The sequence below is a fragment of the Equus caballus genome, chromosome 10, assembly GCF_041296265.1.
Source record: "Equus caballus isolate H_3958 breed thoroughbred chromosome 10, TB-T2T, whole genome shotgun sequence".
Taxonomy (NCBI): domain Eukaryota; kingdom Metazoa; phylum Chordata; class Mammalia; order Perissodactyla; family Equidae; genus Equus; species Equus caballus.
This window is the reverse complement of record NC_091693.1, coordinates 84613431-84628813: the sequence shown is the minus strand read 5'-3', so window position 1 is coordinate 84628813 and position 15383 is coordinate 84613431. Positions and strand designations below refer to the sequence as shown.

The 15383-nt window shown below is 40.0% G+C and overlaps 1 protein-coding gene across 50 annotated transcripts in view; it reads left to right on the top strand.

Moving 5' to 3' along the window:
- EPB41L2 (erythrocyte membrane protein band 4.1 like 2) overlaps positions 1-15383 on the top strand; it is a 204421-nt gene that overhangs the window by 90515 nt on the left and 98523 nt on the right. For all 50 annotated transcript variants that reach the window (XM_023651084.2, XM_023651083.2, XM_023651080.2 and 47 more), the window contains 2 exons: positions 5467-5949; positions 6914-7123. In XM_023651084.2, the coding sequence (XP_023506852.1) occupies positions 5479-5949; positions 6914-7123 (681 nt within the window). In that variant the 5' untranslated portion in view covers positions 5467-5478. The remainder of the gene's footprint in view (positions 1-5466; positions 5950-6913; positions 7124-15383) is intronic.

Here is a 15383-nt window from a genome sequence, read left to right as displayed (position 1 = left end):
TCCTTTTGCCTGAATGTGCGGAGCCTGCTTGCTTGCCTGCTATAGAACTAGAGGGCGGGCCAGTGTTTTCGGCAGCGTAACGGTACACAGTAGGTGGTTCAGGCTGGTGATGGAGACAGCCAGCACCTGGGAGTTCTCATTTTTTAAACGTAAGAAAAAAGAATGTTTTCGCATCACACGATTCCTTCCCTAGCCAGCACTGATCCTCTCTTGATGATGGTGTTCTGCTTGGTTGCGTGTTCAATGATGCATGTTTTTTTTCTCATGGAGCTGTTACAATAATGAACACTTTTATCACCCCAAATGGAGCATGCCAACACAGTAATTGTGTCAAAACCACGTGCTTGTCCCGCGTGCCGGCTGTTGACAGCAAGGTTCTTGTTGGTTGCTGAGAAGTAGAACAGACTTTACTTAGTATACTGTATGACTGGCCTAGTGATGTATTTTAGGTATTTGTAATTAAAGCTTAGTGGAATGAGCAGTGCTAGAGTTTGGGAAGCAGTAGTTCTGGTTTTGGCCTCACCTATCTAGCTTTGTGATCTCAGGCAAAACCCCTATTCTTTCTGACCCTCAGTTTCCTTGTTGATAAGATAAAATTGAGCCTATTAGACTAGATGATTTCACAACACGCATTCAGTAAATATTTCTGTGCCTCTTAGGTGCTGGGAACATAGCAGTGAAGCAAAGAAAGATGGCAGCCCTCATGGGGCCTTCATTTTAGCGGGAGGGCTGGCGCTCCACCGCAGGAGTTTCCGTTTCAGTAGGCCGTGGAATTTAGAGGCTTATCCACATTTGAAACTGAGAGTTACAGGCATGATCATTATGGTGAATGAATGTGCTATAATCGTGTTTTCTTGATGGTGGTAATTTGTTCAGGAAACCATTTTATCAACAAAGAAGGTAGTGTTTATGTTTGAGCTTTGTTGATCTCTTGAAACTATTTTAAGAATGTACTTATTTACTTATATCCACCCTTATTGTTTAGTATTTATAATCCAATTAGCCATTTCCATTGGCTAATTCCATGGGCAACACTGATCAGCTCTGGGGTTCTTTAAACTTCCATGTGTTGTGGGTACGGTAGTGATTGACCACTTTGTGAGGCTCCCTGGTAAGATTTATCTCTGCATTAGCACCTGGTCTTTAGTTTCTGTCCAAAGCTCAGTGGTGATCACATGACCAAGTAATAACTTTCAAATATGATTTTCTATGTGATGAGGCCTCATCTGTAAATTTCGTATTTGGGGGAGGGGCCGGCTAATTACACTAAATCACAGAATTGATTCATGTTGTTCTGTAGTCATTTTTACAAGCTAGCATGTATCTTCTTTGAGGACCAAGCCAATGGCTCTGGTTGATTCGATCATTCATACACAGTGGAGTTGTGACTGCTTATGAAATACAGGTGAGAACAGGTGTGCAAAATGGGGTAATATCTACCCTGTAGGATGTTTTGAGGAGCAGAAATAATGTGCACGATATCTGACACAGTAAGCACTGAGTGACAGCTCTTATGATTAAAATACAAATATTAATACTTTAACACAATAGTGGAAACTCTAGTTTTATATTTCATTGCTTCTAAAATATTTTGACAAAAAGTCAGCTTTAGTTGATTGGTCTCTAGATATTTCTCACAGCCAAAGTAATCAGAGAGCTGCCAGTTATCTTGGTTATGTGAGGCATTTTTGTTTTAATTTTTACCAGGACATTGATTGAGCTCTCAAAATGTAATGAGAGAGTGTATGCTAAAAGTCAACTTTGGTCATTTCATGATTAATATAAATAATATTCTCCACTTAAGTGGTACGTGGAAAATGGTACCTTAAAGAAGAAAAACAGATTTTCTGTGCAGTATGGAGCCAGTTCAAGTACTTGTGTAAGGGTCTTACTGGAAGACATAACTTTAAATGCCTAAGAATGAGCAGTAAGATTGGACCAGTAAATCTTATAATTGCCTAACTAGCCCCTGTTGTGGCATTGCCCTCAAGGACGCTCCTCTTCCCCAATCTCCCTGTCCCTCGATGTACGCTTCCCGTCCTCATGCCTTTCCCTCCTCCTGACCCTTACATGTTGGTGGTGAGAAGGGTTCTTTTCAGGACCCTCTACTCTCAGACGACACTCTTTCTCTAGGTGATGTCAGCATCTCCTGTGCTTTTAGCTATCATCCATAAGACGACAACTCCCAAATCTTCATCTCTGGTGCATGTCCAGCCTCCGTGCAACACATGTGTGGCAAGTGGCCAACTAGACACCTCCACAAACTTCTCAACTTCAGTGAATTCAAAATGAAGTTTGTCTTCGCCAAACCTTCTTTTCCTCCTGTTCCCCATTTCAGTGGGTGGCTCCACCATCATCCCATCCATTCTCCCATGACTTGGGACTTTTCCTTGAGTCTTTCCTTTCTTTGACTTGCTGTATTCAGTGTAGACACCACGCCATGGCCAGTCTTCCTCTTAGTATTAGATTCACATCTTATCGTCCACCTCGTGGCTTCTGCTGTGTTTAGACCATCATGTTCTCATGCCTGGGTTATTGCAGCAGCCTCCTGGATGTCTCTTTATTTCCATCTTTTCTCTCATCCTGTACTTTGCAGCCAGGTTGGGCCATCTGAAATGTGAGTCTGATTACATTACCCGTCTACCTGCAGTGCTTGGATGCCTTCTCATTGCCTTTAAATCAACCTCCAGACCTTTCTTAGCATGGCACACAGGACCTTTTATGTTCTGGCTTCTGCCTTCTCCTTCTTCATCATTATCAATTCACCATCCTCTTTTCCTCCTGTCCCCACTCACACGCCCCCGCTTCACTTCTACATTTCCTACAGGAGGAATATTCTTATGTTTCCACACACTGCCCCATGCCTGGCACATGCCTCTCATCCTGACTCCCTTGCCTGAATAATGAATACTCATCATTTTAAAGCAACTCAAATGCCAACTTCTGCAGAAAGGCGTGCCTCATGACCCTCTTCTCTTAATCTGGGTTAAATGTCTGTCCTCTGCTTTGTAAGCAAAATGCTCTTGATTTATCTGTGCCTCCCTCAGCTCCTTGAAGGCAGTCTTTATTCATGTGCCCAGGACTGGGCACGTTGTATGGGCCCATTAAATATAGGCTGGCTGGCTGAGTCAATGTTTATTATGCTTGCTTATTAGAAGTGTACAACAATTGTAAAATTATTTTTTATTATTGAGATATCACTCTTTTAAAGTTTGCAATTCAGTGGTTTTGAGTATATTCACAAGGTTGTGCTACCATCACCATGGTCTAATTCCAGAACACTTTCATCACCCCAAAAAGAAACCCTGTACCCGTTAGCAGTTGCTCCCTCCCCTCCTTCCACCCCTTTGCAACCACTAATCTACTTCCTGTCTGTGGATTTGCCTATTCAGGAAGTTTCGTGTAAATGAAATCACATAGCCTGTGGCCTTTTATGACTGACTTCTTTGACTTAGCGTTGTGTTTTCAAGGTTCTTACGCGGCAGCATATGTCAGTACTTCGTTCCTTTTCGTGACTTAATATTCTATTGTATGGACGTATCACATTTTGTTTATCCATTCATCCGTTGGTGGGCATCTGGGTCGTTTCTGTTTTTTGCCTATTAGGAATAATGCTGTTATAAACATTCATTTACAAGTCTCTGGGTGAACGTAAGTTTTCATTACTCTTGGGGTTTTACCCAGGAGTGGAGTTGCTGGGTTATATTATGGTAACTTATGTTAACTTTTTGAGGAACTGCCAAACTGTTTTCCAAAGTGGCTGCGCCATTTTGTGTTCTCACCAACAATGTTGAGAGTTGCCAGTTTTCCGCATCCTCACCAATGCTTTTTTTACTCTCTCTCTCTCTGATGATAGCCACATGCTAGTGGATGTGAAGTGGTATCTCATAGTGGTTTTGATTTGCATTTCTCTAGTGACTAATGATGTTAGCATAGTTTCAAGTGCTCATTGGGCATATATGTATCTTCTTTGGAGAAATGTCTACTCAAATTCTTTGCCCACTAAAAAAAATTTATCTTTATTGTTGAGTTGTAAGAGTTCTTTATACATTCTGGATACCAGAGTCATCAGATATGTGATTTGCAAAAGATGGTGAATATTATTTTAAGAAACAAGTATAGTACTGATACATACTACAATACGGATGAACTTTGAAAACATTATGCTAAGTGAAAATGCCACTTTTACGATTCTGTTTATTTGAGATGTCCGGAATAGGCAAGTCCCTACAGACTGAAAGTAGATAAGCGGCTGCCAGGAGCTGGGAGGATAGGAGAATGGAGAGCAACTCTTAATGGTACAGAGTTTGTTTCTGGGATGACGCAAATGTTCTAGAATTAGATAGTGGTGATGGCTGCACAACCTTATGAATATACTAAAAAACCATTAACTGTACAGTTTAAAAGGGTGAATCTGATGTGAATTATATCTCAATAAAGCTCTAAAGAAAGGAAACCAAGTGTATTTTATTTTTGAACTTATGCCACTTTTGAAGGTAGCTGGGCAGTCTGCCCTTGGCCAGGGTGCCAGGCCCGCAAGTACGTTCATCCTCAGCAAGACAGGGCGGGGTGGCTCTCTGCTGACCCTGCCCCTTGTTTTCACGTCAGTGGTGCTGCTGTACTTGCTTGAGTAAAATTTAGACAACAGTTACTTTGAGATTTCATTTCAATTTTGTTTTCATTAGTTTTGATAGGATCAATTATTAGATGCTTATTTTTCCACCCCTGTAGTGTTTTCATTTGGTTCAGCTTCGAGACCCCTGGATGCTTTTCTTATAATCACATACACATTGTAGAAAACTCTGTGTGAGTTTGGGTGGCATGGAGGTTTCGAGCTTTGATTATAGTTTTAGTACCTTTCCCAGAAGTCTTAACTTTTGCGTTGGAATAGTGATGGTGGATTACAGGATTTAATATAAAAACAAAAATGAATGCATTTTTGTTCCAGATTTAATTTTCTTGCTATTAAGCACCCAGCATTTAAAATTCATTTTTATAATACTTAACATTTTTGTAGATTTTGATTTTAATGTGTGAAATTGTGGTGAAGTATGTCTCACTACTGTCTAACATTATCAGTAACATTTTTGTATTATAGGATAAGGGATATAAGGTATAGAGAAAAGTCATTTTCCTGAAGAATATTAGATCTTTTTGGTGCATTATAGTCTATAGCTAGATGAAACCAAATAAAAGTAATCACTCTTTCTACATCCTGTCTCTACGGAATCGGAGTTAATTCCACTGTGATGCCAGTTTTGGCTCTTGGATTCTGATAGAGTATTCCAGGAGTTAAAGTAGGAATCCCCGTTTCTCTTGTGCTTGTGAACGCTCTTTCTCTGCGTGTTTTCTCCCCATCTTCTCTCGGCCCGTCCCCTTCCCACCCAGCTTACCCTGGTCCTTGCCTCCAGGCTAAAACGGGGAGAGTCTGTGAAATCACAGTTTGTGACTTTGTTTTGTTGACAGTAAGCTGTGACCATGACTACTGAAGTGGGCTCTGCGTCTGAGGTGAAGAAGGAGCCTGACCAGTTAGGAGCAGATGCAGCCCAGGAGAAACCTAAAGAAGCCGCAGAAAATCAGCAGCCTCAGCCCTCGGATGCAGAGGAGGAGAAAGGTCCCCAGACGTCTCCTACAGCTGAAAGCCAAAGTAGCCCGCGCCGCCAGAAGAGGGAGAAGGAGCCGTCCGACAGCAGGGGCATTTCTCGGTTCCTTCCCCCGTGGCTTAAGAAACAGAAGTCCTATAACTTAATCGTGGCCAAAGATGGAGGAGAGAAAAAAGAGCCTACCCAAGCTGTTGTGGAAGAGCAGATTTTAGATAAAGAGGAACCTTTTCCCGAAGAAGAAAGGCAGGCCAAGGGCAGCGCAGAAGTAGCAGCTCAGAGGAAACAGCAGGAGACGAAAGTGGACGTCAAGGAAGAGAAACCAGCCGTGCGTGGCCCTGAGACACAGGTATGTTTGCAAAGTGACCTTCTGGACCTGAAAGCTCGATGGCATATCCACGTCATAAAAAGGATTTGTTGGTTTTGAATCATTCCCAGACTTCTTGTATTAAGATCCTTCTTTGGCTTACTGTATCTGGAATATGGGTCTTGGCGTGGTCTACCACGGCCTTCTCCTGTTAGTCCATTTAAAACGTTCCAGAATAATAAAGCAAAGCAAAAAAAAACACCGCACTATATATGCAAACCATAAAAAAATTTCTCTGCATTCTTTTTAAGGTTAAACACATACTCTCATGATCCTGCCACCTCTCCTTTTAAATAGTATGCATTATTCTCTCTCTTTGATGTGGCTTATTTCAGTGTTCAGTGAGTAGGAAGCAGTAGATCTGTATGTGTGTGCATTTGGTCGCCTAACGAAGCCTGGGTTTTGCATGGTATGAGATTAGAATTGGAATTCTTTTCTTTTTTTTTTCTGAGGAAGATTGGCCCTGAGCGAATATCTGTTGCCAATCTTCCTACTTTTGCTTGAGGAAGATAGTCACTGAGCTAACATCTGTGCCAATCTTGCTCTCTTTTGTGTGTGAGATGCCACCACAGCATGTACGGATGAGTGGTGTATAGGTCCATGCCTGTGATCTGAACTGGCAAACCCTGGGCTACTGAAGCAGAAGGTGCAAACTTAGCCATCATGTCACCGGGCTGGACCCTAGAATTGGGAATTTTATTATTTGAAATGATATTTAAATTATAGTCTCTGGGATGTAGTTTCTTTTACTCATTTAATGCTGAAATTACCAAACTGGCAAAATGAGAAATGGGCAGTGGGTTTGGAGAAGGAAGATGTGGGGAAATAGCCTTTTGAAATGTTGAAGTCTTTTGAAATCTTAGGCTTGCGGCGTTTATAACAATCACAGTTCTTCCCAAACCTCTTCCTTTTACCTGAGTGTGAACTTCAGGTCTTTCGTCAACAGCCTGCTGAAGAAGTGAGTAAGGAGAGAGAAGAGAAGGTGAAGGAAGTGCAGGACGACAAATCAGAAGAAGCCGCCAGAAGGGAGACAAAGGAAGTGCAGACCAACGAGCTGAAAGCAGAGAAGGCCTCTCAGAAAGCCCCCAAGAAGACCAAAACTGTGCCGTGTAAGGTGACCCTACTCGATGGCAGCGAGTACAGCTGTGACCTGGAGGTGAGGCGGGGAGCGGAGCCGTGAGCTGGCCTGTGTGTGGAAGGAGAGGGCAAGTCCCCACTGCCCCCTTTGGGGCCTGGCACAGAGAATGTATTTTTGTGTTCCTATAAGCTAGTTTGTCAATTTTGCATTAAAAAACAAGAAAACATAGAAAGGATCAGCAGTTTCATGGCAAACAGTACTTCCTGACCCTCGGGGGGTGGGCAGACGGATGCCCTGCCCGCCTGCACTGGTCACATGTATTGGCGGGAATCTGTTCCGAATGGGCATTACATAGCGAGTGTGACCTCGTCTGTCAGGTGTTCTGCCTGAGGAGAAATGACAGCACGAGGCTGACATTTCAGAGTAATGAAATTGCAGCAGTTTAACCCCAAGTGTTCTTATCCTGAGACAGATAATGATTTAAAATCTGGCTCATTTATTTAGTTTCATTTAATTAAAAAACACTCGTGATTTGCAAAGCCGAGAATTCATTAGCACCAATGCTGACTGAAGCCAATGTAATTTTTTTCTTAAAGCATCTAGCACCTTATAATTTTATGGCAATCAAAGGAGTTTGTTGCTTTTCATAGTTAAATTGCTCAGTTTATATGACGTATACTGATGGCTAGCGTTTCCAGAAGAGCTGTGTGAAGAGCTCTGAATGGATTCTCTCATGTGATTCTTAGAAGAATCTGTGTGAGGTCAGCCGTGTTGTGGGTATCCCCGTGTTATGGTGGGGAATGGAAGGCGTGGAGAGGTGAAGTAACTTGCCCAAAGTTTCACAGCTAGTTAGTGGTTGGGCAGAATTCCAACTCTTTAGCGTGACTCTGAGGTCATGAATGTGACCACTGATCTACCCTGTTTGTCTGCTGCGCATGGGACCTATCTTACTCATTTAAAATATGGTCTCTAAATAACAGTCTTTTCTTTGGTCTTCTAATCTATTAAATATTAAAACCATTTTTTCCTAATTCCTTGCATTCCTGCTTATTAAAAATAGAAGTTATACTTTAACAACAATGGAAGTATTCAGCTTGGTAAGATAGACATCGTATGTCTATCTAGTTGAACAATAGTTTGTTATATATTTGAATGTGTATTATAATGCGAGGCATGGCTTCTAAGAGGAATGATGTGTGGTCCTCGCCGCTATCTTTGTATTATCCAGAACTGTATTTTACTTGTTTTAGTAGTAATCATTCTGATATTTTAGTTATTTCAAGAAAAGGAGTAGGAAAAGAGGATTAAAAATCCTTAAAGCTTTTGGGGGTGGGGACTGTTACTGTGTGTCTTGGGGATGGAGTTGGGGACAGTAAGGAAAACAGTAGAATGGTGTTTGGAACTTGACTCAGTGACATTGTATTTGACCACATGTCCCTTGTTTTCCTACCTGTCCTAGAAGTGGAGGAGTAGATTTTGAGAACCAACATGATGATAACTTATGTGACTCGAGTCATTTACTCAACCGTTCTGGGCCCAGAAACTGACTTCCTCTGTAGAATATAGGACTACTTAGATATTCTAGAAGGCCTCTTTCGTCTCTGAAGTTCTTTTTGCCACCAAACCTCAAGATTGACCCATGGGCTTTATGGTTTAAATATATTTTTGTTCTCTTTTTTAAAAAAGTCATGATATATTTAAAAACTACAAAAATATAGAAAATAATAGAAGAGACAATTGTGTATTCACCATAAAAATTTTAATCAGATGTTACCATTTTGCCATGTGTTTTACATCATTTTTTTTCAAAGATTTTTTTTTTTTTTTAATTTTTCCTTTTTCCCCTAAAAGCCTTCCAGTACACAGTTGTATATTCTTTGTTGTGGGTCCTTCTAGTTGTGGCATGTGGGACGCTGCCTCAGCGTGGTTTGATGAGCAGTGCCATGTCTGCGACCAGGATTCGAACCAACAAAGCACTGGGCCCGCCTGCAGCAGAGTGCGTGAACTTAACCACTCGGCCACGGGGCCAGCCTCTTGCATCATTTTTTTAAAAGAAATGCAACATTGAAGACATTGCTGAAGTCTCATTCCCATCTCTCCTCTCTTGCTCTGCATGTATCTTTTTATGATGTCAAAATCTACCTTGTTCATTTTCACTGCTGTATAGTATTCTTTTGAATGACAAAACCAGTTCATCCATTCCCCTATGGAAGCACGATTTCTTTGTATAGTATAACAGTCAGTGCTCTGGTGAACGTGATTGTGCACATTTCCCTGTTCACTTGTGCCAGTTTCTTCAAGGTAGACAACTAGTGGAATTGCTAGGTTGCAGTTTTACTTCCTCAGTTCTCCGCAATACTGCCAAAGTGAACTCCAAGGTGATGGTGCCAATTTATATTCCAGCCACAACCACTGAGTTTAATCTTTTCACCTTGTTGTCAGCACTTCCTCTTATTAGTAATTTTGAGCAATCATATGGGTGTGAAATACTGTCTTAATATTTTAATTTGCATTCATTTGATCTCTGTCAACTTTCACTAGGTTATGCCTAGTAACCAAAAACCTCCCAATCTTCTGGACTTCTAATAGTGGTTTATTCCTTGCTCATGTTAAATGCCCTTTGTGGCTTCCCTGTGGCTCTGCTTCATGTCTCCTTATTTTTGGGCCAAGACTGGAGATGCAGCCTCTACCTGGAACATGCTGGTCTCATGGTAGAGGGAAAAGAAAATGTGGCAGAACCCACTGTGCTCTTGAATCTTCTGCTTGCAAGTTGTGTATGTCACTCTTACTTATATCTCATTGCAATGCCAAGCAAGTCACGTGGTTAAAGCTGATGACGGTAGGTGGGCAGGTATGATCTTCTTATAGGAAGAGGGTGGTAAGTAAGGGAAAACATGGAGACGGTACTACAATTTATAGCTCATGAGGCTGAGCATCTTTTTATAGGTTTTATTTAGGTTTCTAGGGTTGCTCTAGGATTTTTAAAAATAAATATCCTGTTTCAGATTAAGCGTATTTTTTTCCCTGTTATAAGACTGAAAGCAGTAAAGTTTCATGGTTGGCAGAGAAGGACATGAATAGGTGGTGAATTTTATCAAATGTATTTTCTGTATCAACTGAGAGAATCATACGCTTTTCAATATACTAATATTGTCATTTACATTAATGTTTTCTAATGTTAAGCTGTCTTTGAATTCCTCTCTGGCATTCATTTTGTACTTTTTAATCTGGGATTTTTGCATGTATTACCTTTACTTTTCTTCTGTCGACTTGTCTTTGTCAGATTTGGTTATCTGAGTTGTATACTAGCCTTGTAAAGTTGCCTCCCTCTTAATATTCTCTGGAAAGTTTGGATAAATTAGGGATTAACTAGTTTTGGAGTTCTGGTAGAACTTGCTTTCAAGACTGGCTTGGCCTGGTGGCCTTTTCGTGGAAAGAGTAGGGTTGGAGATGAGTTTTTTATTTTATTTTTTTAATCATTGATTCAATTTACTTATACTTACAGTCTGTTTCTATTTTTTCTTGAGCCAGATTTAGTAATTCATATTTTTAGTGGAAACTGTCCATTTCTTCTAATTTGACAAATCTCTTGGCATGAAGTTTCGTGTAGTGTTCTCATCTTGTGCATTTGATTTTGATCTCTTTTTCATTTCTAGTGTTATTTGCCTTTTTTTCCCTTGAGCATTCTTGCTATAGAGTTATTTTTTTTTTTTCAAAGAAGCAAGTTGGATTTATTTATCGTTCCTTTTCTGTTTTGTAATATTTGGTTCCTTTTTGCTCTTTATTTTTTCTTTGGATTACTCTGTTCTTTTTCCAGTTGCCTGAGTTGAATATTAAAATATGTGGATATATGTAGATATGGAGATACATAGAGATATATATAGTTATAGAGATATATCTCTATATAAGTGTATGTGTGTATAGAGGTATACGTGTATATAGATATATGTATGTATGTGTGTATGCTTTCATGGCTCTAGTTTTTCCTTCAAGTACCTCTTGTTGAGTGCACAAGTTTTGAACATAGTGCTTTCCATTGCATGCAGTTCTTAATATTTTCTCGTCCCATTATGGGTCATTTTTGACCAGTGATTTTTATAAATGTGCTTTTAAATGTCCAAAGTGTGTATGTGTTTTTTGAATATATATGTGCGTGTCTTGTGGGAAGACAGCTTTTTCTTTTGTTCAGGTTTCCTGTTAAATTGTGGTCAGAATGTGGTCTAAATAAGAGATTCTGTTGTATTCGTTAAGACTTACTTTGCAGGCTAGTATATAGTCGCTTTTTGTAAAGGTTCTTTTTGAGTTTGGAAAAGCATGTTATGTTGTTATTTTTGGCACGGGTTTCCAGATCTGTCCTCTTGATCAGACTTCTTAATTATGTGGGTTGTCTATTATTAATTAACTGCTTAGTTTGTCAACTAATAGAGCAATTGTTGAAATCTCTCCCTGTAATTGTTGATAACTTCTCTTTGTATTTCTGTAAATTTATGCTTTATAAAATTTGAGTCTAGGTTATTAGATGCCAATGTATGCAGAATTATGTATTCTTGGATTCCCCCCCCCCTTTAACCATCATATACTAAAAATTTATTTACTTGATATTAATATTACTATACTGGCTTTATTTTGGTTAGGATTTGTCTGGACTATCTTCTTCTATTTCCTTGCTTTCAAACATTGTGTCCTTCTATCTTTGAGGAGACATGTTTTTTAATCCCATTTGAGAATTCTGTCTTTTAACTGGTGAATTTAGGCCATTTATTTCATATGATTGCTGATATATGTGGCTGTATTCCATCATCTGATTTTGGGTTGCCTTATTTTTCTTTGTTTACTTGAATTTATTTCCTTTTTTGTCCTTTACTGTTACTCTTTTAGAAGTGATCTCTAAGTGTTTTACAGACCCACTTGACTTAATGAAGTCTGGAATGAATCACTATGCCCACCCCCGTCCTTCCCCACCTTTTTGGCACTCGTATTAGATGTCTGATCTCATTTTGGAATGGTACAGAATAAAGCAGTTTCTTATCTGTGTGACTAGTCCCTCTTCTGTGGTTCTGTTACTCATGGGGAATCAAGGGATCATGTTGCTCGAAGCAGAGTTGAGAAAGTATCTAAAGTTAAAAGGAGCAGCTTAGTCCTTTAATTCACCAAGACTTAAATTGATTGGGAAAGCAAGAGCATTTTTATGACTGCATTAATTTACAGACAGATTGTCTTTTCAGTTAATAAATGATTACTTAATATACCATTAAGAATGAACTTTTGAGGACAAGAGATCAATTTGAAATAAGCACGTAAGCATGTAAATGTTGAGTAAACCTTTTTTTTCTTTCCAAAACAAAGCAAAATGCAATTTGAGTAGACTTCAGTGATGTGACCCACGGCAGGTTGTGGGTACCAGCAGTTCACTGGAATTCTAGGCAGTGACTTGATATCTGACTGCAGGCCTTCCTTGGTGTCACAATAGCTGTTAGAACAATGCAGATGTTGTAAATTCTGTTCCTTATTTTGATTAATTTCTCTCTTATCCAGCTCTCCTTCCCATTTTGGTTCTCTGGTGGCTTTCTTAGTACCATGAGTCTGGGTCTGATTCCCATCAGACCTGCTGTTACTTCCTCCTCAGCAGCAGAGCCCAGAGGAGAGCTGTCACGTGGTGTGAATGCTCTCATGTCCCAGTTCCACCACTGACCTTAGACAGATTGGCTGACTTGCTGATGCTGCCTATCTGTGGTTCTGTAGCCCTGTTCCGGAAGTCGGTGTCTGAGGACTGCTTGGGGAAGTATGTTGTAAGAAGCTGTAGCTATTAATGAACTTGCAGCATTCAAGGAAGATGCATACAATGTGGAAAATAAATACTTTTACTTTATTTGGTTTGGGAGATTAGATTTGTTTCCGTCTGTTTATTGTCTTTAAAGATTATCAATATGTCTATCATGGCTTTTTAGATGCCTGTAGTTACTGTGTGTTTCTATTCTTAATGTACATGGGTCTCATTGTCAATTAGACCTCTAAATGGTAGCATGCTCACTGAAGAGGGCCTAGTTGTCTTCACTTGAGGGCACCTACAATATTGGAGGGAAGCATGGCCCGTGCAGGAAGTCTTGAGGAGTTGGAATGGCCCGACTTGTAGGGAGAATAGGATGAGGTTCTAGAAGGCCTCAACTACCAGCATGAGAAGATCAAAACTGATCCACAGGGCAAAAAGGAGCTGGGGAGAAATTGTTCGTAAAGTCATTGGTGTACAAGACCTAGCAAGATCAAGAATGCTGTTTAGATTTTAGAACATGGTAGGTTGCTATATGGTGCAGTAACTTAAGGGGGCACTTTTTATTCACTGCATTGGTTGAGATGCACATCAGTGGTCTTTATAGACATGGTTTTATCAGTGTGATCAGAGTATTGGGAAAGTTAGGGAGTTTCCTGTTTGTGTTACCTGTCAGTACCTTTCGTCAACAGAAGCACCCCTTTTAAATCAGTCAATGTAAATGTTACTGTGTTAGCTGAGTAATTTTTTTTAAATCAAGAAGCATAATTCTTGTGGGTATTTTTGTTTGTTTGGCGCCCTAACATAATCTCTGCTTCTCAGACTACTCCCTTGAAATACGTAGGTAGATCAATAGATGACTCTCCATATGTCCATCTGTCTCCCTTCTTCCTCCCCCCACCCCAAGCTTTCTGTGGCTTCCGGTTTCCACATTCTTTCTCCTGTGGGCCATCTGAGCCTATTCTTTCTTGAACTTCAGGAATTAAATGAATAAGACTGCCCAGGGAGCCAAAACGGCACCATTTTCAAAAACTAATTATCTTTGAAGTCTGCATCCTTTTGAGGAAGGAGAGTATATGTTAATATTAAGTGGATAAAAATGCCTCACACACACACTATTTATGAACATAAATATTGGATAACAGTGCATTTTTAGAGAATGATTATAGTTAAGTAAAAAAAAACAATATGGAAATCGCTCGACTTTAACGTTAGTTTTGGCTAATGTAACAATAGGCTCATTGCTAAACCATGCATTAATTTTGACCCAAGACCTCGTCTGTCTTTGTGCATTTGCTCCAAGTCTTTGTATGAAGTATTTTTTCATTGTAGTTAGTGAAAATTACAGTTTACATTTTATATTAATACATCATCTATTGATAATAAACTGAGATCCCAAATATTTTCTGAATAAAATGTTGAGGACTATTATATTTTTTTAATGCAGAAACTTTATAATTTCTATTCTTTGACACTTCTATTTTTATCTTACTGAGATATTTAATGGTATGTGACAACCTCCTTTGTGACCAGGATTTAAATGTAAAGAATTTTGGGGGGGTCTCCTGGGTTCTGCGTGCTTGCTCCGGAGACTCAGCTATGGGACTCTGGTGGTCTTGTTGCTGAAGTCATTTACACACTCAGTGTGCTAAAACCGTGGGGCTCTTTCCTCTAAGGAGAAATACCGTAAGGTTTAGTTGAAGCCATGGATATAAAGTCAGGAGATCGCTGTTCACTTGTCTTTGGACTCTTCGGATGTGTTGGGGACGTTGCTTCCTCTTTTTTCTTCCATTCTCAGATTGCAAAGTAAGAATGAAAATATTTGCTTCCTCTATTTCTGGGATTGAGCTGGTTTTACTACAGCCGGTAAGTCTGTATATTTTTTTTTTAAGTCTGACAATAAGTGTGAACGTTCCTGCAGGACTTTGGGAGCATAAGAGAATGTGCCTTCTGAGCTAGGTTGCTCACATTTTCCTCTGGCATCTGAAAGTTGTTCCCAGTGTTGATTTTGTCTGAGAATTGAGGGCATTGTTTCTGCCCACACAGGAATGTCAGAGCCGTTTTCTCTTACTGCCATGGATAAAGCTATCAGAATGGAGGCGCGCTGCACTCTTCGTCAGTGTGCTGCTAGAAAAGTGTTTGTCAGAAAGTAGAGTGTGTCAAGGTCGTCTTGCCTTTCCCTTGTAGGGCACTGGTCTCAGAACTCCAGTTGGGTATCATGGCTTTCCAGTGAGTGTTACTTACTTACTTGGTGGTTGATTGAGGTCAGCTCTCACCCTCCACGGTGGGTCTTTTGGGCCTCCAGGACCGCCTCTTCATAGTTTTACTAGCTGAAATAGTTTAACTGTGTTCACTCTTGTGGAGGATCTGGAAGTTGTGGCACTTTATAAACTCCCATAAAATAGTGTTAGATTTAAATATGGTTTGGGAACCAGGAGCAATTTAATTGGCATACGTTATGTGTATTTTAAGATTCTAACGACATAGGTCCAGATGAAATGTCCCTGGCTACCTGTTTGTCCATCTATCCCTTTAGCTCAAAAAAAGATGTAAGGTGGTAATTCTGTCCAA